Here is a 24,545-nt window from a genome sequence, read left to right on the forward strand (position 1 = left end):
TGAGGATTCATCATTGACGAAAATTCCTACCCTGATTTGTCTTATATACCAGTTATGGGAAATAGACATTAAATCTGTTAACAGGTCTATTAAATGAGTGATTTACATAGCTTTTTTAAAGTGATAAATGCTATGAGAGAGAATTTCAGAAAACAGGGTGTTCAGAAAAGGCTCATTGGTGAAATCTGAGGAAAGACCTGAAACAGAAAGAGGTAGCCCTTCAAGATTTGGAGAAAAAGTATTCCAGGTGGAAAGTCAGGTGTGTGTCTGGAGTGTTGTAGGAACTGCAAATGGGGACGGTAGTAGAAGGTGACATTGGAGAGAACAAGAGACGGGAGGGAGCAGTGCTTTAGGCCCTGGGGCAGGTAGTTTTAAGAGTTTGGTTTTTACTCTGGGTGATACAGAAAGCCATTGAAAGATTCCAAACATATATAGAGTGTGTTTAATAGTTCCACTCTAGTTTCTATACAACAAGCTGATAGTGGTATAAAAAGGGAAAGGAGGGAGAGTAGTTGGAATATTGCAACAATCCAACCAAGGGATGCAGTTTGGGTGATAGGAGTGGGTATTGTGAGAAGTAATAAAATCTGGTGTATTTTGAAGACAGAGCCAAGAGAATTTGCTTATGGATTAGATACTGGGTATAAGAAAGATAGGAGTCAGTAATGATTCCAAATAAAGATGGGGGGAAAAAAAAAAACTTCAGTATGAGCATACTTTAAAAAATTTGTTTAATTAAAATCTAGTTGATTTACAGTGTTGTGTTTCTGGTGTAAAGCAAAGTGATTCAGTTATACATGTATAGTATATATTCTTTTTTGTTACAGTTTATTGCAGTTTATGGAAAATCATTCCCTGTGCTATGCAGTAGAGTTTGTTGTTTTATTTATATAGTACATTGTATCTGCTAATCTCAAAGCCCTAATTTATCCCTCCCCACCCACTTTCCCCTTAGATAACCATAAATCTGGGGGTCTATTTCTGTTTTGTAAATAAGTTCATTTGTATCATATTTTAAGTTACACATATAAGTAATATGACATGGTATTTCTCTTTCTGAGAAATTCTACTTAGTGTGACAATATCTAGGTCCATCCATGTTGCTGCAAATATCATATTTCATTCTTTTTTATGGCCAATATTCTGTGTGTACTTATATATACACACATATATACCATATATGTGATATATAAATACACACTCATCACATCTCCTTTATCCATTCCTCGACCAGTGGACAGTGAACACTGGGGTGCATTTATCCTTTCAAATTCGAGTTTTCTCCAGATACATGCTCAGGAGTGGGATTTCTGGATCATTTTGTAACTCGAATTTAACTCTAGTCTTAAGGAGGCTCCATACTGTTTTCCATACTGGCTGTACTAATTTACATTCCCACCGACAGTGTAGGCAGGTAGGTTCCTTTTTCCCCACACCTAGCATAAGCAGACTTAAAAGGAAAATCAAGAATTCACAATGGACATATTAAACTTGAAATCCTATTTGGATATTCAAGTGGGAACATCATCATGGCAATTGGGTATATGAGTTTGGAGTTCAGAAAGAAGTCCAAATAGAAACATAATTTTACTGGATGCTTGGGGCTAGTGCACTGGACGACCCAGAGGGATGGTATGGGGAGGGAGGAGGGAGGAAGGTTCAGGATGGGGAGCACATGTATACCTGTGATGGATTCATTTTGATATTTGGCAAAACTAATACAATTATGTAAAGTTTAAAAATTAAATAAAATTTAAAAAAAATTAAAGTAGTCAGCGAGTAGATCTTACTTAAAAATCACAAGAATGGTTGAGATCATCAAGGAAATGAGTTTGAAAAGAAGCAGCAAATTCAAGGAATGGGCTCTAGATAATTTCAGTGTTTGGTAGTCAAGGAGATAAGAGAGAACCAGAGAGACTGAGATGAAAGAGTCAAAGCTGTAGATGGAAAATCAAGGGAATGTTGTCCTAAAAGCCGAATGAAGAAAGTGTCTTAAGGGTGAGGACAATTAAGTGTAATTTATCAATTTATAAAATATGTCTCCTAGTCATTTGCATTTCCCTGTTTCAGGGATCCGACATCCTTTGGTACTATAATCTATCAGCGTAGATCAGATTTGATGTTTCTGATATGATTATGGCTCATATGCATCATAGCCTTTAATCTTCAGTCTAACTATAGTAAAAGCTATGCTCAAATTGAAGTAATTTCAGGCATCTTAGGTTGACAGGGGAGATAATTTGGGTTAGCAGGTTGGAGTCTTCCTCTTGTCTCATTACATAATGTTCTTGTTCGCTCTCTTGAAAACATTTCTAAACTCACTTGTACAACTATTGGCTATTTACAAGGATGCAGTACTTATTTTCCTCTCTACCTCTCTCCCATGATCCATCCTTAATCAAAAATTTCCAGCTTCTCGTTGACTCCTAGCTTTAGGAGTATAATTCCCAAGAACAGCCAAGGCCTGAGAGGTAAACAAATAGTAATCTAATTACAGATCCTGGCCTGGTGTTTCCTAGTCTCAAAGCACATACTTCAGACCACCTACTGGTATTCCCTTTTCCCTTCCTCAGATTTCATTTCTTCCCCCCATCTAAACACTACTTATCTTGCTTTCTTCTCTCGCTCTATAGTTCTTCTCCCTTTTTCTTCTAGCATCCAAAGAAATAGGAATCTAGAATCCATTTGTAGATGGCCTCTATCTTTGGCTTCTGGAGCAAGTGTTCATGAACTTTCACATGGAGGTGCCATGGAAGAAAACCGGGGAGTGGGGAGAAGCTGCGGTGTCCTTCACTCTGAGAAGTCTTTACTGTTTGTGAAGTGAAGACGGCCTAACCTTGGGGATGGAAAAGTGAGAGGCCACTACAGTATTATGAGTTTATTTCCAACTTCTCCCGACATCCCAGACAAAGGAGATTGCCCTGAAAGTAAAAGCAATAAGCATATTGCCCACTTTAATACTGAAAGTGAAAGTGAAGTCGCTCACTCGTGTCCGACTCTTAGCGACCCCATGGACTACAGCCCACCAGGCCCTCCGTCCATGGGATTTTCCAGGCAAGAGTACTGGAGTGGGGTGCCATTGCCTTCTCCGTTAACAGCGGCTAGGCATATTATATTTACTTGGAGCTGGTATACTTGGTGACAGCCTTAGTGCCCTCGGACACGGCGTGCTTGGCCAGCTCCCCAAGTGGCAGCAAGCGCACAGCGGTCTGGATCTCCCTGGAACTTGCCTTAATGTAAAGTGCTTTCCATCCGCACCTGCTTACTATGCAGCTCAGTAAGGATGATGCATATCATTACATGTGGGTCATGGTGACTTTGTTGTAAGGTTTATTACATTACAACATCACTTGACCACAGAAGAATGTGTATATTCTGTATATATTCAGGCTTAGTTTATTGTTCATTCTGCAGTATCTTCCTATTATGATTGTCTCCCGATAACTGGTAATATTTAGAGGGAACACTGGGACTTCATTAATATTCCTTTGTTTATGTAGAGGGAACACTGGGGGTTCATTAATATTCCTTTGTTTATGTAATCTGTGTGGTTCAGTTATACCTCCTAAAACTGTCTGGTTGCCTTCCTAATCATGTTCATATCCTATACTGTCATCCCATAGCTAGATGAACCTTTTACGCTATGAAGTATTCATTTGTGTCTACTTAATTGGTAGATAAGAGTCGAACCAAAAAGCCTCTTGATGAAAGCAAAAGAGGAGAGTGAAAAAGTTGGCTTAAAGCTAAACATTCAGAAAACTAAGATCATGGCATCTGATCCCATCACTTCATGGGAAATAGGTGGGGAAACAGTGTCAGACTTTATTTTTTGGGCTCCAAAATCACTGCAGATGGTGACTGCAGCCATGAAATTAAAAGACACTTACTCCTTGGAAGGAAAGTTATGACCAACCTAGAGAGCATATTAAAAAGCAGAGACAGTACTTTGCCGGCAAAGGTCCATCTAGTCAAGGCTATGGTTTTTCCTGTGGTCATGTATGGATGTGAGAGTTGGACTGTGAAGAAAGCTGAGCGCTGAAGAATTGATGCTTTTGAACTGTGGTGTTGGAGAAGACTCTTGAGAGTCCTTGGACTGCAAAAAGATCCAACCAGTCCATTCTGAAGGAGATCAGCCCTGGGATTTCTTTGGAAGGAATGATGCTAAAGCTGAAACTCCAGTACTTTGGCCACCTCATGCGAAGAGTTGACTCATTGGAAAAGACTCTGATGCTGGGAGGGATTGGGGGCAGGAGGAGAAGGGGACGACAGAGGATGAGATGGCTGGATGGCATCACTGACTCTATGGACATGAGTTTGAGTGAACTCCGGGAGTTGGTGATGGACAGGGAGGCCTGGCGTGCTGCGATTCATGGGGTCTCAAAGAGTCGGACATGACTGAGCGACTGAACTGAACTGACAATTGTCATTTTGGAGTAATTACTAACCAAAGTAAAATTTGGAATGAATGAATTCTTTTCCCTCTTAACAGAGGCTTGTGGGGAGTGGGACACAGGACAGGTTATGTTTGATGTTGGGGAAAGGATGGAGCAATACAGAAGCAGAGCCCCAGTGGGACCAAATAAAATGGCAGGCCTAGGTGAGAAGATGATGAATAAGAAAAAAAATTTTTTTAAATGGGAGTATGGGCAGTATAGGAAAGCTTCAGGTATCTGTAGAATCATAATGAGAACCATAGTTAACCTTGCTACCTATTAGAATTGAAGTAGGTACTTCACCACCACTCAAGATTTAAGAGTACACATCTTGTTTTTAAAAAAACTGTATCTGCTTGCTTCGGCAGCACATATACTATAAGCAAGCACATACACTAAACTTGGAAAGATGCAGAGAAGATTAGCGTGGGTGCTGCACAGGAATGACAGGCAAATTCATGAAGTGTTCCGTATTTGTATTTGATCAAATTATGCATACAGTTCTTTCTAGAAGAGGTGGCTTATTAACAGTGAAGAAGATTGCTATATTACAGTTATAAGAATAGCGTTAGGTATTTTAGGTTTTCTTTTGTTTGTTTGTTTTTTTAATTTTATTTTATTTTTAAACTTTACAATATTGTATTAGTTTTGCCAAATATCAAAATGAATCTGCCACAGGTATACATGTGTTCCCCATCCTGAACCCTCCTCCCTCCTCCCTCCCCATACCATCCCTCTGGGTTGTCCCAATGCACCAGCCCCAAGCATCCAGTATCATGCATCGGACCTAGACTGGCAACTCGTTTCATACATGATATTATACATGTTTCAATGCCATTCTCCCAAATCTTCCCACCCTCTCCCTCTCCAACAGAGTCCATAAGACTGTTCTATACATCAGTGTCTCTTTTGCTGTCTCGTACACAGGGTTATTGTTACCATCTTTCTAAATTCCATATATATGCGTTAGTATACTGTATTGGTGTTTTTCTTTCTGGCTTACTTCACTCTGTATAATAGGCTCCAGTTTCATCCACCTCATTAGAACTGATTCAAATGTATTCTTTTTAATGGCTGAGTAATACTCCATTGTGTATATGTACCACCGCTTTCTTATCCATTCATCTGCTGGTGGACATCTAGGTTGCTTCCATGTCCTGGCTATTATAAACAGTGCTGCGATGAACATTGGGGTACACGTGTCTCTTTCCCTTCTGGTTTCCTCAGTGTGTATGCCCAGCAGTGGGATTGCTGGATCATAAGGCAGTTCTATTTCCAGTTTTTTAAGGAATCTCCACACTGTTCTCCATAGTGGCTGTACTAGTTTGCATTCCCACCAACAGTGTAAGAGGGTTCCCTTTTCTCCACACCCTCTCCAGCATTTATTGCTTGTAGACTTTTGGATCGCAGTCATTCTGACTGGCGTGAAATGGTACCTCATAGTGGTTTTGATTTGCATTTCTCTGATAATGAGTGATGTTGAGCATCTTTTCATGTGTTTGTTAGCCATCTGTATGTCTTCTTTGGAGAAATGTCTATTTAGTTCTTTGGCCCATTTTTTGATTGGGTCATTTATTTTTCTGGAGTTGAGCTGTAGGAGTTGCTTGTATATTTTTGAGATTAGTTGTTTGTCAGTTGCTTCATTTGCTATTATTTTCTCCCATTCTGAAGGCTGCCTTTTCACCTTGCTAATAGTTTCCTTTGATGTGCAGAAGCTTTTAAGGTTAATTAGGTCCCATTTGTTTATTTTTGCTTTTATTTCCAATATTCTGGGAGGTGGGTCATAGAGGATCCTGCTGTGATGTATGTCAGAGAGTGTTTGGCCTATGTTCTCTTCTAGGAGTTTTATAGTTTCTGGTCTTACGTTTAGATCTTTAATCCATTTTGAGTTTATTTTTGTGTATGGTGTTAGAAAGTGTTCTAGTTTCATTCTTTTTCAAGTGGTTGACCAGATTTCCCAGCACCACTTGTTAAAGAGATTGTCTTTAATCCATTGTATATTCTTGCCTCCTTTGTCAAAGATAAGGTGTCCATATGTGCGTGGATTTATCTCTGGGCTTTCTATTTTGTTCCATTGATCTATATTTCTGTGTTTGTGCCAGTACCATAGCCATCAGTGGGGTAGTTTAGAATCCCAGGGATCAGGATGGAGGATCAGTAATCATTTGTTTTTTTTTTTTTCTTTTAACAATAAAACGTCTTCAAACTTTTTGCCTCAACGTCTGGCCCAAGCCTGCCGTTTCATTTGGTCCCACTGGGGCTTTGCTTACGTGTTGCTCCATCCTTTCCTTTCCCATCTAGAGAAGAGTTCATTTTCTTAACTCAAACTAGTTAAATATTCTGGGTGAACCAAGTCACTGATTTGTCTATTACCTTTTAGAAAAGTTGTCATTTTGTTAAGATACTGTACTTATTATTAACCTGAATTTGCATTGACTATGTTTTAGTGTATTTGTACATGGTGCACTCAGTTTCTGAAATTAAGCTTTTTATTTGTAATTTTCTAAAAACAAACCACAACTGTATATTTGATTAGTTCAGAGATAGAATCATCTGCCTTAGGGAGGAAGTAGGTGATCTGTGCCAAGAGAGGGTAATCTCTAATTATCAGTAGTTTTTCAGAAAGATTTTCTAAGTGACTGGATTAAATAACCACAGGAGCAATTCCTCCTCTGAGATTTCATGGTTGTGTCAACCCAAGTGGAGGTCTTGGGTGCATATAAGGTTTCTGTGTTCCTAAGATAGCGGTGAGCATTGAGAGAGCAAGATTCATGGAGAAGGAGCTCCTTGGAACACTCTGGTTGTGTTCCATTTTTGATCTTATGTGGCAAGCATTTATTATCTGTGATGTTTATCACAGTTTACCCCACATTGGTTCACTTAAGATATGTTTATTGAGTGGCTGCAAAAGAGTACACGTTATCTAAGTAACAGAGGGTGGAAAGAACATGACATCATAGTCCCCTTGAGGGACTGAAAATCTCGAAGGGAAGAAGAGCACAATGGGTTTTTATATAATATGGACATGACTATCCATTTGACTAATTTTCTTTGAAAAATTGGCTGACCTTAAAGGATCTTCTGACAAACACTGGAAACAGTGGACAGTCCAGGGGATATGTAGTTTGAAGTTGGACATCTGCTGCTTATTAGCGAAATGATTGTTGGGTAAATTGCAATCTCTATTTGGAGCTTCCACTTCCCCATGTATAAAACATCGTATATATACTTAATGTTGTATGGAACTGGTACATTAAATCTATACAGGTTGTAGTGAATTTCTTGTTTTCAGTAGTTGGAAGAGTAACATTATTGCAGTATTCATGTTTTATAAAAAATGTATATAAAATAGCAACTTACAGAAACATAGCTGGCATTAATATAATCTGATCCTGGAATACTAGCATCAGCTATCAGCTTCACTCTGTTATTGTTATCTAGAAGGAAAGATAAGATATTAATATTAATTTACTTTTTAAATTACCATTACTTTTTTCTATAAAATACAAAGAAGTTTCTGATATTTGAAAATTACAGATGGCTGTAAAATTTTAAAGTAGAAGTTCTCTCTTATTCTATATTTCCACAACCTAAAGACAATAACTATTAATATGTTCTCATATTTATTCCCAGGATTTTCTATACATAGTCATATAAAATTAACCACAAATGGGGTGCTAGTCCCTCTATTCTGCAAAAAATTTTATTTAACTATATCTTTCCATGTTAGTGCAAATAATAATATCTTTTGGGTTGGCCATAAAGTTTGCTCAAATTTGCTCATAACATGTTATGGAAAAGCCTGAACAAATACCTTTACCGATCTAATAGTTCATTACTTTAAAAGATCGTATAGTATTTCATTGTGAATATAACATACTTATTTAGCTCTTCAGGATGATTGAAAATCATATCATTTTGTTATTGTAAAATGCTGAATAAATAACTGAAATTTTGCATATCTGTTGGAGTCTATTTGTAGAATACATTACCAGCAGTAAAATCCCCAAATCATATTTTGAAATCAAATATTTCAAAATCAAATTTTGAAAGACTGATGAATTGTTCTCAAATTATATCAGTTCACTCTGAACAAAAGTGTTTGAACAGTTTGAACACCACCATGAGATACTACTTAAAGATTTTAATTTATGACCTTCTGAGAGATACAGATTGATTTAGTATTTGTTTTGATTGCCTTAACTATGAGTGAAAGTGAGCTGCTTTGCTTGTGTATTGGCCATTTTAAATATCTTTTCTGTAATTGCCTTTTCATATTATACTATTTTTATTTTTTAAAATATTTTTATACTAAAAATGTTACATGTATTGAAAATTTTTTTGTCATTTGTCTTTGACTCACTTAATTTATCTGTTAGCTATCTTGCCATACATAAAATTTATATGTATTGTAGTCAAAGTTCTCATTTTTCACTGTGGCTTTCTGCGTGATACATACAAAAGGCTTTGTCACACCAATATTCTTCACAGATTCATTCATAGTGTCTTCCAGAGCTTTAATAGGTTTTATTGCTTGTTTTAAATATTTTGATTTTTGATCCATTGGGCTTCTTTTATTTGGGGACAGAATGAGGGAAAATCTATGTTTTATTGTTTGTTGCCATTTAGAACAATAAACAGTGCACCCTTACCCCTTATTCAAAATACCACTGTATCATACACTGGTTTTCTCTGTGTTTAGGTCTGTTTCTGGAGTTCTTTAATTTAGATGCCTATTCTTTTTTTCACACCAAACTTTGAATTACTGTTATTTAGACTGTTTTACAGTCTAGCAAAATTAGATAACCGTTTTCCCATTATTTTTCTTCAAAGAAAAGTATCAAAAATTATTTTTCCCTGAGAATCTTTGCCAAATTGGTATTATAGTTGAAATGTTCAGTGCTAACTTTCACGAGACAAAGAAATGATACAAAGTTATCTGTCACTAAATTCTTCTGAGGTTTTAAAACAAACCTTCCTGGGAAGGCAGTGAGCAGTGGAGCAAAAATGGGAAAGTGGGTTTGAGTGGGAATCCAGACGCTCTGCCTATCTGCCGTTTATGGCCCTGGGCGAATTGTTTCCCTTCTCTGTTTCTTTGTTACCTCAGCTATAACATATAGTTATAATATTTATTTTGTAGAATCCTCTGAGGAAGACATATGAAAGTTTATAAAACGTATAGCTCTGTATGGAACACAGAACACACTCTCAAGTTCTTAGAATTAAGCACATGTTATATGTTAAATGACTTTGCTGTATTTTTAGGTTAAGTATAATGACCCAACCAACGTGTTTGAATCCAAAGAAGGGGGATCATTCAAGCAGATTACGCAAACAATTTCTGTCCCAAAGATTTTGAATTTTGTATGATGTTCCAATCTTAATGACGCTGTGGCCAGTCATGCAACTAAGAAAGGGAAGCCATCAGTTTTCTATTCACTAAATATCTGAGTGAACTATCCGAGTCAACTGAACTGAGTCAACAGCAAGCTAAACTTTTCTTCATGGTGTTGGAACGCTTCTCAAGGTCACAGTGTCCTGTCAAACAGAGATTTGGAAATCTCTTCTGCACACATTTGCTGCTAATTCTAGTATCTTAAAGCCCTGTAAGCTAATATGTTCTAAAATGCACTGTGATATTTGAAATCCTTCTTTCTACATTACTCAGGGGAAACAGTGGATCTCTCTTAGCTGGCTCAAGCTAAAATTCAGACTCTACTAAAATGAATTCATTCTCTATGGGAGAAAAAAAACATCTCTTCAACTTTATGGCTTCTCTGCAAACACAATGGGAGAATATATTAGTTTAAGTATTGCATTTTCTGTGTGTGTGTATGTGTCATGGTGGGAGGGAGCTGGGATCATATGGGTCTGTTTGCCCGTATGAGAGGATGTGAGTTTACAGCTTGTCTTCTGACCCAGATTAGGGAAGTGGGTTTGTTATCTCCAGACCATAGACCCTAAGGGCCTGTAACTAAATTTTAGTCACCCAGAAACTTAGAGGCTTTTAAAAATAAGCAATTTACTGATTACTAACAACCATAAGAACTAATACTGATTGAGAGCTTCCTGTGTTCTATATTGGATAAAGTGATTTGCATGATTATTTTATCTAATCCTTAAAGTTATGCGGTCGACATTACTAAATAATATCCAGCAACTAAAGTAGTTGTTAGGTAAACAGAAACGCAACCCAGGAAGTTTGACTAGAGCCCACGTTTTTAGTCATTTTACTATACAGCAAGTAGTATGTACTAGTTGAATTAATAAATTCTTAATAAAATTATTGAAAAGTATAAAATTATGCCTAATAAAATTATTTCTTATAGAACTTCCAGTTCTTTAAGAGGACAGTTAAGAAAAAACTTTACCCCCAAAACCCATTAAAGGATATCGGATGTGGATGTAGAATATTATTTGAAAAATTACTAAGTTTTCTTTACTGAAATCAAGAAAAAACAGAAAATAATTGGATATTATCCCTTTGGCTCTAGCAAAGGTGGAAAAAAATGTATGCAATGCTTATGATATTCCCAAACATCCTTGATTTACAGTTATTTATTGTCTTAGCCATCACTAGTTATTTTTGTCTTAGCCTCAGATATTGGGATTGTCTTACTCCTCAGTTCTCCTTATTTTAAGGATGTTTGTTTAGTTATATTCTCCTTATGCTGTAAGTGCTAGCAAGCTAGCACTGTATGACTTTAATGGCCATTATGTGAACCCAGAAAATAATGCACTGAAATCTTAACAACAAAAGATCAAAATGTTACATATAAAAAACCTCACATACCAAATTTTTATATAAAGTCAGATATGCTTCCATCTTTGGAAATAAGCTAGATATGTTTCATCTACCTATATACAATGATATACAGTGATATACATTACTTTAGCCGCATACACTATTGTAAATAAATATTAAATATTCCATAGTAATTGTCCTTCAATCAGACAGTTTGATTGTATATTTATTTTCACAGGATATCATTAAGCATGAAGCAGAGAATCTGAAGGACATTTAGATATGGATGAATATAAAAACCTGAGACTTTCCATCTCTCTTAATCTTAGGATGTATCCCATCCAGGTTAACTCTCTAAAAGGGAAAACAAAACGACTTATTAAGAAAGGTCATGCCAGAGGAATTTAGGGATATAATACTAACATTCCTTATTTCCTACAAAGATGCCTTATTTGTCAACTTACTCTTAAAGCCATTTACCTATGATTTGTTTTGTTCCGGGAAGGATTTTAGGTGATTAAAGCTATTTGTATTTTCATCCTTTTCTAATTCTTGGGAATTAACAGATTCCATTAGGTTACTGACTTCTAGATCATGTTTCCCTAAATTTGTTTACTTCATGCCTCAGTTATCCTCTAGTTCTAGAATAACACAATATGGTCCATTTTTTGGGGGGACTATCCATATCCTTATGATTTTACCTTCTGTGATTACATATTTCTCAAAGTCTGTATCTTTCTAGACAGAAGAGTTCAATTTTTATATGTATGGAATTTTCCCCAATACAGTTTCGAAAAGGCATAGAACATAGAAAAATATATATACACTAACTCTAAAATTAGGAATATTTTAAAACTCTAGACTTTGAAACAATATTGACAGCATTTCAGAACTTAACATATCACTTTTTAATTTTATAATATAAAAATGTATTGAATCAGAATATACTTAGTAGGATAACATGTTGAAAAATATAGCAAACACAGCATTTAAAGAGGAATGCTATGTTTTTTCTTTCATATTACTACTAATTCTTACATCAATAATATGGTTTGCTTTTTCCACATCAGTATACACATTCGTTTTAATGACATTTAAGGACATAATAACAGCGTGGCATGTACTACAGTTTCTTACTGATTGAAAAATGTTGACTGTGGTAAAGCATAAGCCTGCTTCCTTTGTAAAAACCAACCCTGGTAATCACACATTTACTCTGATCTTCAACAAATATTTTGCAATGCACTTTTTTATATTCCTTTACAAAGCACTGCCATGCTCTTAAGGAAAGTAATGCGCACAGTTACACATGAACTTTCTCTCTTCATTTGAGAACTAGGTCTATAGGAAGATATGATAAAGGTTTGTTCCTGGGGTTAAATTACAAAGCTCAGAAAGTACTGGGGCTACAGTTTCTTACACCTGCATGAATAAACCTTGTGTGAACAAGCTGAAACCCACGTTCATTAACTTTAGTCAATATTAACAAAGCCAAAGAAATACAATTTATAAGTTGCTGCTAATAAAATGCATTATTATAATTCAATTAATATGTAACACATATTTAAGAAGAATGCTAAAGTGCATTTTGTGCTCATTTGAAAAGCTTTCAGTATCCAAAAGCAGAAACAGTATGTACACATACATGGTTTTATGTTTGGAAAGCGGTTTTTTGCTCTGTTCCAAGGCAGATCAGCGTCAGTTGAAGAGAGATCCTGAAGAAATTTTGGTAATTCCTGTGGATTGAAGTCATTGCAAAGTTTAGATTTATTTCAGAAGTCAACACGAAGTTCCACTTAGTAAAAGACTATTCTAAGTCATTTTATTTTTAAAATGAAAACACTTCTCATAACTGCAGAAGTGAGGTCAAGTGAACAGTAAAGAACTTAGATGAACTTACACTGAAAATACCCTGCATAGAGCTGGTCCTCTGGGCTCCTGCTTTCTCTGGCATGATTTCTCTCCTCTGTCAAGTCTGAGGTGCGGCAACCATGTTAGCGACTCCCTTCCTACTTTACTGATGGTTTCATCAAATATTCCCTGTGTATTATTTAATATTTCAACATCTACTTAGTAGGGGAAGGGAGCTGGTGATTTATTTTTTGTTTTTTCTCCTTGGGCAGTGTGATTTCATGCCTATTAATTGGTACAACATTGGTCAGTTTGAGAAGATGCCAAAGGTCAATTCCTGTTCTCAGTGGGCATTGTTAAATCGATAACAGAATGCAAAGGTGTGATTAAGAAATATCAGACACTGAGGGAGTGTCAAGGAGCTCTGTTATTGATATTTTGGTGGAAAATGATGATATCCGTTGATCATTTAAAAAGCTGTGCAAGAAAATAGGTTATTTTATCGAGCTGATGATTTACATTTATGAAATTTATAGTTTTCCATATTAGAAATGTCTCAGTTTACCAGATTCCCTTAAAAGTGCTAAAACTGGGGGGTTTGCAATTTTTCAGCATTGTTAAAAATTATTGTTTTAATTGGATAATTTTCCCTTCTCCCTTATTTTTCCTCCGAGAATTCTGGACAGTCTTTTGCATGTATGTGTGTTAGAGAAGAGGGACAAGGTTAAGCATCTGAATTCTGGTGTTCTGGCACCAAAGGCTTCAAAAAATTTTTAACCAATTGAGGAATCCTAGAACAGCTTCCTTGTGTTAGGTTTTGAGATTATATATCAGCATGTTTATATGAGGCAAATAGAGGGGAAAAGAAAGGTGAATTGGAATCACCTTCTATTCTGTGTTTACAGAAGTTTCCATTTATAGATTGAAATGACTCTGGCCTTGATAATCAATATTCAGTTACCAGGTCGATTGTTTGGTTAGTAATATTACACTCAGTGGCCTTCTTATCAGGGCACATGGGGCTTCAACCAACCCTCCTTAATACTTAGCTCTTTCTCCTTCTGTTTCTGCTTGTTAGTGGATCACAGCTGAGTGAGACTGTTTTGCATCCTTACGCTTTTGCATTCCCTCTTTCTCTCTAGAATACCTTTTCCACTTTCTCTACTCATTGGACTACTGCTCTGTCTTAAAGTTCATCTGGCCGGTCACTTTTTTGTAAAGTCTTTTCTGATTGCTCTGCAGACAGAGTTGAGGCTCACTTCTTTCTGCGTATCTCTATCAGGACTCTGTATTTGTGATTTCTTAGACACGTCTGCAGTTCTTATCATAAATATGAACTTCTTTATGGTAGAAATCATCATTGTAATAGCAAATGCTTATTGTGCCAGCCACTGTTCTTAGTATTACACATCGTTCAATCAGTTTAGTATTCACAACTCAGTAAGATAGGTACAGATGGAGGACACTGAAGAACAGAGAGTTTAGGTCACCTAGCTATCAAATGCTGAATTGACATATATCAGTGCAAATAGGAGCTTATTGATATTTAAGGTGTAAGTGAATATGACCTGAGTTACAAGGTTTATCAAATATATGCATCAAAGATGCATTTGTTAAAAAGTTTTGCTTTAAAAATTGACACAGCAGTAGGATTGAAAGCAATTTAAAAAAGGCATGTCCTTACATATTTATATATATTTACTTAGTATATACACACAACATATATAAAACCCAAGTACTTAAAACCATGATCTCCAAAACAGTTAAACCTTCTCAGTATATGTGAAAATGTTATTGCTAATAAAACTTTTCAGATACTCAGTCATGTATGATGGAACTATATTTGCTACATTCTAATGAAACTACCCTTTGGTTCCTGAAAACTTGAAAGCTCTTGCTGTATAAATGCTATGAAGAGTTTTATGGTACCACTGATTTTGTTAAGTCCAGATCAATATTTAAGAAGCATAACCAAAAAGCTGTAGGAAATACCATTAATCTTCTCACATTTTTGTTATTACTCCCTGAGAGACTGAAATATTACAGTCCTGAATTATCCAAGCCAATTGTTTGAGTTTTGTTCACACACTAAAACGTTCATGAAAAAACAGTAATATTTGGTAACATTTATAAATCTGTTTTTATTTTTCTCATACAAAATAAGTCAGGAAAGGGGCTCACAGATTTTAAGATAGCTTGTAGATCTAAGACACGCCTTACGTTTTTAATGTAATTTCAATTTTGTAGATATATAAAATGCTAAAAGCAATAAAATGCTCTAACTTTCAAATAGTCTTAAAGTGACAAGTTCTTAACTTCATATATTCTCTTTAATGTGATAGAGCACTTATTCCATGATTTAAAAATAAGCCTGTAAAGCACAGGTGTTATTTATCTATTTTTGTACAGTTCTGAAAAACACTGTTTTTTATAATTTCTGGAAACATCAAATTCTGTTCTCAGGCTCTTCTATACCACTAACATAAACTAAGCAGGCAAATATGAAATGAACTTATTTAGTTTCTAAATATAAAAGTTATTGAAATATATGGTACCACCCAAACCTTGCACACACACAAAAACCAATGCGTCCAGCATTCTAGGGTTGCCTCTACATCTGGGTGATGAGCAGAGAGCAAACGGGGCCGGGTTGCCCTTGCTGGGGGAAGTCTGAGGAGCAGCACCTTTTTCTGACACAGTAGGTGAATAATTCTGTTCAGGTTGCACCAGAGGCTGCTCAGTGTAGTGTTACTATCCAAACAATCAACCTGGTAATTGGGTATTGATTATCACGGCCAGAGTCCTGCATGGCCTTGCAAGCTTAAACGGGACATGAAATGTGACACATGAAACGACTGGAGGTCTGGCAATGTTGTGACAACTGCTGGAAACATACCGAAAATTCCTCTTGAAACTTTAGGTTGTTGTTTGTGCAAAGCTCTTCAACATGTTGCAGGAAGGATTTCTTGCTTATCGGCCTCCAAGCAAAGAAAGGTATAAAATGGAGTTAGGTTAGGTTCAGTTCTTTCCCTTTAATCTGCCTTTATAGTTGACCAGTTAAGAGGACACAGGACATTTCAAAACCACACAGCCCTTTAAAGTCACCCTGTCATATTTACAAAATTAGCTTTCCCTCTTTGAGTTCACTTTCCCTGTATTTCATGGTACAGAAATCCTTCAAATTTTAAGTGACTTTAAATGAATGATTGCACATTTTAATGAAGAAAGTTTTTCAAGTAAATGTAAGGGCATAAAGTTATCATTGAATCCTAATGCATATAATACCTCTTTGTCATACAGAGAACATTTTATACATTACAAGGTTTTAGAAGATATAAAATATTGCAGTGACCTCATTCTCATAATGACATGGTTTCTAAACCCTAAGTAGTTTAGATATCCCTGTATTACTTCCCAAGCTAAAATACAGACATGCAGGCTTCACCCCAGAGAGAGAGAAAGCATTTCTCCAGTTACCATGCAATTAGTCATGCTTTTATGATTTATATCCAGCTTGGAGGTTTTTCTACCAAACATACAAAAAAGGAACCACACATTAAGATTCATTGAATCAGGGAATCTAGAGTTGGTATTCAAAAAGAAGAAAAGATACTTAACAAACTTACTTGATGGATTTTCTATAACTAAGTAACCTGCAACAGAGATTGTGTTAAATGCATTATGAGTTGAGGATACAGCTCTTGAGTTCTGGATTAAAATTAGAAAAACATGGTAAACCAGCAATTATAACATGCTGTACCTTTAACTGATACGTGATCATTATTTTAAATTCTACATCATTTTTGAAATTATATTATTTGGACCCAAATATGGCCAAATAATAATTTGGCTTTTCTCTCAAGCTAAGAAGGTAATGTTTTATATTGCTGGGCATTTGGGGCATTACATTGGTACAGGTCACTTTTTAATATATTGCATAGTATTTATTGCCCTAAAAATGTAAATGTGAGTGAAACTTTTTTCTTTGTCCATGAAGAATGCTGAATAAAGGAAGGTGATTGAAAAATGACATCAAATTGACTAAATCTTGTTTCCTGAGTCTTTGTGAATATATAACCATAAAAAATGACAGTCATTTCAGTTACTTTATACATTTTTGTGACAGTTCATTAGTCCAGTTATTTATACTCTAAAAATTGAAATAATTTTAAACAGCTAAATAGACTGTGCAATGCCCAAATTCAGAGATGGGTGTATCTTTAGTAACACATTTGTCATGCGCAACAAATTAGCACTGCAAAAAAACACAAAAGGCACAAAGTATGAAATAAAATGAACATACACCTTTATCAAAGTTTATAATTTTAAATATCAGGGATAATTTTACCAGATTTCTTAAGTGACAAATCTAAGAGGATGTGGATTTTGAAGTAAAGGACAAATGAAAAAATAGATGGAAGAATGTGGCTTAATAAATACTATGAAAATGGTCACAAAGGGGTTTGTTCAGTGAAGAAAACATGAGTCAGAGTATATTTTATTACAGTACAGGAATTGGTGAAAAATATAGGAGTGCTGTAGTAACTGTTATCAAGAAGAAAGAAGGAATTCTTCATTAATGCTGTAGGTGTCCCCGGGCAGAAGGAAGTATCTCTCAGCTCCACAGGGTATAACCTAGTAGAGCAACTCATCATCAGCATGGCATCACAGTGATATATAGCATTACTAGAGCAAAGACTTCCCTGGTGGCTCAGATGCTAAAGCGTCTGCCTACAATGCAGGAGACCCCTGTTCAATCCCTGGGTTGGGAAGATCTCCTGGAGAAGGCAATGGCAACCCACTCCAGTACTCTTGCCTGGATAATCCTATGGATGGAGGAGCCTAGTAGGCTACAGTCCATGGGGTCGCAAAGAGTCGGACAAGACTGAGCGACTTCACTTTCACTTTCAGAGCAGTGTCTTGGTGGATGAGCTAGTGGGCTTCTCACAACACCTTAGAGTGATTCTAAGGAGGCAACAGAGAAATCCTGACTAGATAGATGGGCTTCCCTGTTGGCTCAGATGGTAAAGAATCTGTCTACAATGCGGGAGACCTAGGTTCAATCCCTGGGTGGGGAAGATCCCCTGGAGAAGGATGGATATGGAGATGACTGAATGAGATATTGAATCAGAAAATTCCTTAATTTGAGGATAGGAAGACGAAGTATATGAATTGGAGGTCCTGACTTCCGACACACGCAGTGGGAACTCGGGCAGCATATCAGTCCCCATAGAAAATAATTACCCCTCAGCAAAGACCAGCAAGAAAAGGCAACCATGAGCTAGATCCACACCAATTCAATGGCCATGAATTTGGGCAAACTCCGGGAGATGGTGAGGAACAGGGAAGCCTGGTGTAGTGCGGTCCATGGATCGCAGAGTCGGACATGATTTGGCGACTGAAGAACAAAAAAGACCCACACTACCCAAGCTCTTTAAGGTGCTTGGTACCCTAATGTTCTGATGCCACAATACTCTTCAGAAACAGGAAAGGAATGGGGGTCAGGCTGGGCAAATCTTCAGAACTGAGCTTAAGATAGAAATGAACGAGATACTTGAATTAACAAGATCGATGTCTCTGTTACCATGCAGAACTGGAAATTCTTGTGTAGAGATCACTTTTCTAATATCAGGGAACATTATTCAGTTTATGAATGGTGGAATTCAAACATCACACCTGCTTTAGTGACAAGCTTGTGATTCATCTTTTTAAGGACTGTCAGATAGCCATGCTGTGGTGGGGAGATTTTCTGTTTCCAGAGGATCCAGGGTTATTTGAGGTAGTACTGGCAAAAATATTTTTTCTGGGCTATCTAGAACCTGAAATAGAGCTAGTTTGTAGAGCAAGAAATAGCTGAAGCACCAGATAATTATTACTCAAATCCTTGTTCTATTTTCACTAATGATCTGTTCTTATTTAAAAATTATTAATATTTTATCTTTATAGTCTTTTCAGTGAAGAACTCTACAGAAGGTTGATTTTATTATTTTACATTTGAAAGATCTCTTTAGAGATTACCGATTTTTTTGTTTTTGTTTTCTTTTTTGGAGTATAGTTGATTTACAATGTAATGTCAGTTTTAGGTGTATAGAGATAGTGATTTTAAACTATACCTGGCTACTAGATTTGGGTGAATATTTGTGAATTCTTACAAAATACAGTGTCCCTTTTGGCTTCAAATACCTGTTCCAACAATTACCAGCTATATTATTTTGAGTAAGTTACCTCAACCTTTCTTAGTTCCTAGTTTAGACAATAAGGCAAATATATGTAAATCAAGCTCATATATGTAAAATGCTAGGAAATTTCTACCCCTGACTTTGGAAGCAATATGTAAATGTTGTTTGCTATCATTGCTATTATAATTACTAGTTCTAGTTTTATTGTGAAACTCAAGTTCCTTCTACAGATCTATTCTACAATTGATACTGATAAAAAGGATGAATTTTTTTTTGTTTCTAAACTGATAAAAAGAATGAGTTTTTTTTTGTTTCTAAAAGAATATCCTAAATTTTACTCAAAACTGGGAAGACTAGATTGTGCTAATTTAAGCAGGGAGATTTCCTATTCTTCCTAATCAGAGTCCCAGAATAAAGAGTGATCAAAAGGTCGGTTTCCTAGTTCTCAACTCAAATTATAAATTAATCCCTAATAGTATAAAGGCTGTAATAATTCTCTTTTCATATTATCATGTGAAAGCGCTTCTAACTGTGCCTGCATTTTTTACATTATTCTTTATAGCTACCCCTCACATTACCCTGTTTACACCACAGATATTTTCTGTTAGTTTCTCCATTCCAGGTGTCTTACCACAACCAGATGCTGCTGATTGCTTAATAGCTAATTCAGATGTTAACTCCTCTAAGGACCTTACCCTATTCTATTACAGAGAACATAATTTCTTCCTTCTATGAAACTAAACTTCTATGGACAAATCACCTTCCATCTTCTATCATGGCTATATAAGTACATGTATTAAGGACCCATGCATTGAGGTTCATGTATTACTTGAAGGCAGGGGCAGGGTTAACATCTGGCTTACTGCAAGCCGCTCATAAACTTATTTGTAGTAGACAGTGAATAAGTCATTGTTAAATATACAACTGTGGATGAATTTAGACTAAAGATACATAGTAAACTAAATACAAGTGCTCTGATTATTATGAGAGAATATCTGAATTAAATGAATTTTCCACAAAGATATTAATTGAGAATTCTCATGAGATGCTACTCAAGGGCTTAAATATGATCAACAGATGCATCAGTAAACAGTATACAGGTCTAAACAAAGCCGTATCAAATCCTCTCACAACAGAAGTTAACAGGTGCTAGATACTCAGGAAGTTACATGAACAATAAAATTGCTCTTGTCTGCACAAGTCATTTAGATAATAGATTTAATACAACAAGATCTGTTTTGGCTTTGTTTACTTTTCAGTATCTCTCCCTTAAACCCAGTCATTTTACATATGCCGTTCTTCACATCTGTTTTTACATAATGTGAGAAACAAGGCGTCACATAGACCGTTTTTACGAAATTTTCCAGTCTGTGCTTATCTCACAATTATGTGTGAACTGAAATAAATACCTACCTAGACAGCTTAAAATTGAGAAGATATTTTGGCATAAATTACCTGTTTCAAATAACAATTAGTTTTTTTTTCCCTTATTTTTGTTTGTAGTCTCCTTGTCATTGCCTTGATTCTTAGCCTCATATTGAACAAGTGTATTTTTCTCAAGTACTGACTGCATTCTAAATTTTATTTTTCTTTGAAGTTTTAAAGTTTTACTTGTAAACAGGGAAAAATAGTAATTTGGACAATTATGCAGGGAAGTGGAAAAGGAGATGGCATATACTATGAAGAAAATGCACTGATGAAGAAATTAAATTCCTTTATGGAAAATTATTTGGTTAGATAAGCATAAAAAAACTCACAGAAATTAATGTGTATGAAAATCAACAATGTCATTTCAGGAGTGCTATTTCAAATAAAGTGATCTATAGACATACTCAGAGACTCAAAAATACTTTTTATTAACATTTAAAAAAACTTAAAAACTGGGTACATGGAGAGTGTTTTAGACACTTTGGTGAATAAGAGTACTTATTCACTCACAATAGTGAAGGATACTGTCAAATCATATTCATTAGTGTGTAAATCAATTTGGGGATTGTCCAGATTTCAGTAAGATAACTGACCAATGTCTAATATAAAGGGCTAAACACGTTTTATTACATGAATCTTAGCTTAAATCCTATGCCCTTTTGTTGAAAAGGGTATTATTTCATGTCTGGGCTCATTTTTTTTTCAAAGTCTATCAAAAACTTAAATTCCACTCAGATTACTCTTGATAGATCCAGAGAGGAACCATTTATTTATGTTGGCAGTGGTGATTGAAGACCATATTGTCACAGAGACTCAGCTTTCCCTCAAGGTCAATTAGTTGAAATCTATAGGGAATTAAAATATAGTCCAAATAGAGAGCTACAGATGATAGCCTATAGATGGGCAGCTTAACTCAGCATTAGCAGTGGCGAGAAGCTGTGTTTTCTACTTAACCAGTTTTAAGTTAGGTTCAAAATTTTACTGCCTTTACTGTAAAAATAAGTACTTCTCACACTAATATGTACTTCATTTTCAACGAAAATTTTTGAATAATCTGGTAAAACATGTTAATTGATTTTTCTAAGTTTCGTAAAATATTGAGTGTGAGGTTTTTAGTTTATGTATTTCAATTCATTAATTTTTCCAATGTCCACATTTATTTCTACAATGACTGTGTTACTTATCCAAAGCATTTACTGTAATGCTTTCAAAAGGATCTTAATTTTTATTTTTTCCTATTGTTTTTATTCATTATAGGCTTTAGTATTCTTTCAGACTCTTATCAAATCACCAGTGACTTTTCTCTGGTCTTTAGTACAAATTAAAAATATTATTCCAACCAATGGCTAGGACTGTACAGCTGACTCTAGAACTTCACTTTATAAGGTACACATGCCACGTTAATAAGTGAGTAATGTAATTTTTTATCACAGTATTCAGACCCTGGCACTTGTAGAGGCCCAACTGATATTTCTTTCATGCAAACAAGGTGAAATGGATTCTAGATACATACAGGAAAGCAACGTTCTTGCTGTCGTCAAAGAGGTGATGTCAGATTTCCAGGGTGGCAAGAGTTGAATTTTCCTTACTACTAAGCACATGTGAAAGCAAACTCTTGACAGATTCTTATTTTGTAAACCATGTATTCTAAATTAAAATTGTAGTCCTAAACCTGGTTACCTCAGGGGCAAGAGGGCAGACGCAGCAAAGAGGATGAAGAAACTGCCGACAGCTTTGTGGGGAGGTCGGCAGAGGTTCTCGGGGAGAGGACTTAATGAAGAGCAGACAGATGACATAACAGCATCTAAAAGGACAGGCAGGCAGGTAAGCACAGAAATTACTCTCTCAGGGGTTAGCAGGTAACCTCAAAAAACCAGATTTGAAAGGCGACTATATTTTAACTGTGTTGATTTACGTAGAGGTGTTTAAAGATTCTGATTAACCCAAACTATATAGTTCTATCAGAGTAGGAGCTCTGACCAGAGGACTGTTGACTGATTCTAGGAGAAGAAAATGTGGTTATAGAGGTGAGAGAGTGAGGGTTCGATAAAAATGGAAGCATTTTTCTCTGAGCTACTAATGGCATATCTGGTAAAGAATCTGTCTGCAATGCAGGGTACCCAGATTCAGTCCCTGAGTCAGGAAGATCCCCTGGAGAAGGGAATGGCTACCCACTCCAGTATTCTTGCTTGGAAAGTCCCATGAACAGAGGAGCCTGGAGGGCTATACGTCCCTGGAGTCACAAGAGTTGGACGCAACTTAGTGACTAAGCCATCACCACTAATGGCATAAAGCCAAAAAGGAAAAGGAAAAGGATTTTGTTTAATGATGACGCAGAAAGGCATTTGGCAGAGTTTCTCAACCAGACCATTTGTGAGTCTGGAACACTGAGAGGTCAGCTTTGAGTGCTGGTTGGAAATGGTATTTTCTGTGTGATGTGATCACTGAAATCTTTAGCTCAGGAGTGTTTTTGGCAGATGTATTAATCTGATCAAGTAGGTCCTTTGAGGAAAATGTATCTTCATGAAACTATTTTAATTCTGTCAATGGGAACGTGGCAATTAGTTAATAAATAAAACAGGGGTTAGCTATGATTCCAAAATGTGAAATGTGGTTAGAGTAGCCATGGGTCTGCCTTCCTCTGTTTGAATTATTACTCTGAGTACTGTTCACAGTCAAGAGAATGTCAGGAGTCTTGGCTCCATCCAGCCTTGTGGGCTCATGGAAATTGAGTCCTTTGTCAGAGATAGATCTGGGATTCTGAAATCAAATGCATTTTCCTTCTCTACCTCCATTCATATCCTTTACTGAAGAAATTGAGTATCTCTGCCACACTCAATTGCTGGGTCCCTGCTAATGCAGTCATTTTGCTATGCTCCCCTCAGAATGTATACAGCAATTTTTATCCTAGGATAAAAGTGGCACTTCTGGGCATTAGGGGGATGTCTGAAAGCATGCACAGTTGGCTGTCCATTGGGTAGGGTAGAAGTCAAAATTTTATGAAACAGGGAATGTGATCGTCTTGGCTCTCACAGATTACTGCCTGTAGTAGTTGAAATGAGCTTGTGTGGAATGTGAGCCCAGACACCACCCATCAGACAGAGAACTCTTGTGTCATCGTAATAATAGGTCAGGAAACTTGTGAAGAAATCTAGGTAAAAACTTATTTTACAATCAAAGTTAACACAACATGATAACACAGCAAATTTCTCGGGCCATGCACATTGTGAGTCAATGCGCATTTTGATAAGGTTAATTTACACTAGCATGCAGTATCATAGAGGACACGTAGGAAGTAGAAAGTTTAGAGTACCTTTAACTGTTTTTTGTCTTTGGAAAAAAATAGCATATTAAACAACAAAACACTTCTTATCATGTATTTTAAAATATAGAGCACACCATCTGAAAAGATTAATCACAGCAGAGCTCTGCATTACCACAGTAACTTACTGGATGACAAAAATCTCCTTTCGTCTAAAGAAAAATGAGGAGTATCTGGAAGTAAAGATTAATTTTTTAGTATAAAAGCACATACTGCATTGTCTTTTACTTGCTGCTGGAAGAACATGAGCATGAAATATCTTGAGTTTCATTCTACTGCTGGACATTTCTTGTCCCAAATTCACATTTTATTCAGACATTCCTTATCTGGATTCATATATTTTTGCCCTTGCTTGCAAAATAGTTTAAGACAGAAGTAAAATTAATGACCAGAATCTGTCAGAGAACTGCTGGAAATTAAAATGCTAACAATTTTACAAAGTATTTCATATATTGGTCAAATTTTGTGTATTATTAGTGAAGTCACAGGAATTGCACAACTAAATACTTTTCGGTTTCTGTAAGATTGAACCTGTACTAAAATGCTATCATTCTTTTCCCCGTATCGCTGGAGAATCACAAAAGAAG

The 24,545-nt window shown here is 36.1% G+C and overlaps 1 protein-coding gene and 1 non-coding gene across 11 annotated transcripts in view; one reads left to right on the forward strand and one right to left on the reverse strand.

The window, feature by feature from the left end:
* Positions 1-24,545, reverse strand: part of PTPRQ (protein tyrosine phosphatase, receptor type Q) — a 296,165-nt gene that overhangs the window by 17,955 nt on the left and 253,665 nt on the right. For 9 of the 10 annotated variants that reach the window (XM_027543274.1, XM_027543276.1, XM_027543277.1 and 6 more), the window contains 3 exons: positions 15,926-16,007; positions 12,824-12,914; positions 7,794-7,870 (listed from right to left, as the gene is read on the reverse strand). In XM_027543274.1, the coding sequence (XP_027399075.1) occupies positions 7,794-7,870; positions 12,824-12,914; positions 15,926-16,007 (250 nt within the window). Of the gene's footprint in view, positions 1-7,793; positions 7,871-12,823; positions 12,915-15,925; positions 16,683-24,545 lie in introns of those variants that run through there. The other variant, XM_027543284.1, reaches the window with a different exon arrangement.
* On the forward strand, positions 4,807-4,911 carry LOC113893825. The gene has a single exon (XR_003511353.1). It is a non-coding gene; the product is annotated as a U6 spliceosomal RNA (small nuclear RNA).

This window comes from Bos indicus x Bos taurus, chromosome 5 (genome assembly GCF_003369695.1).
Source record: "Bos indicus x Bos taurus breed Angus x Brahman F1 hybrid chromosome 5, Bos_hybrid_MaternalHap_v2.0, whole genome shotgun sequence".
NCBI lineage: Eukaryota > Metazoa > Chordata > Mammalia > Artiodactyla > Bovidae > Bos > Bos indicus x Bos taurus.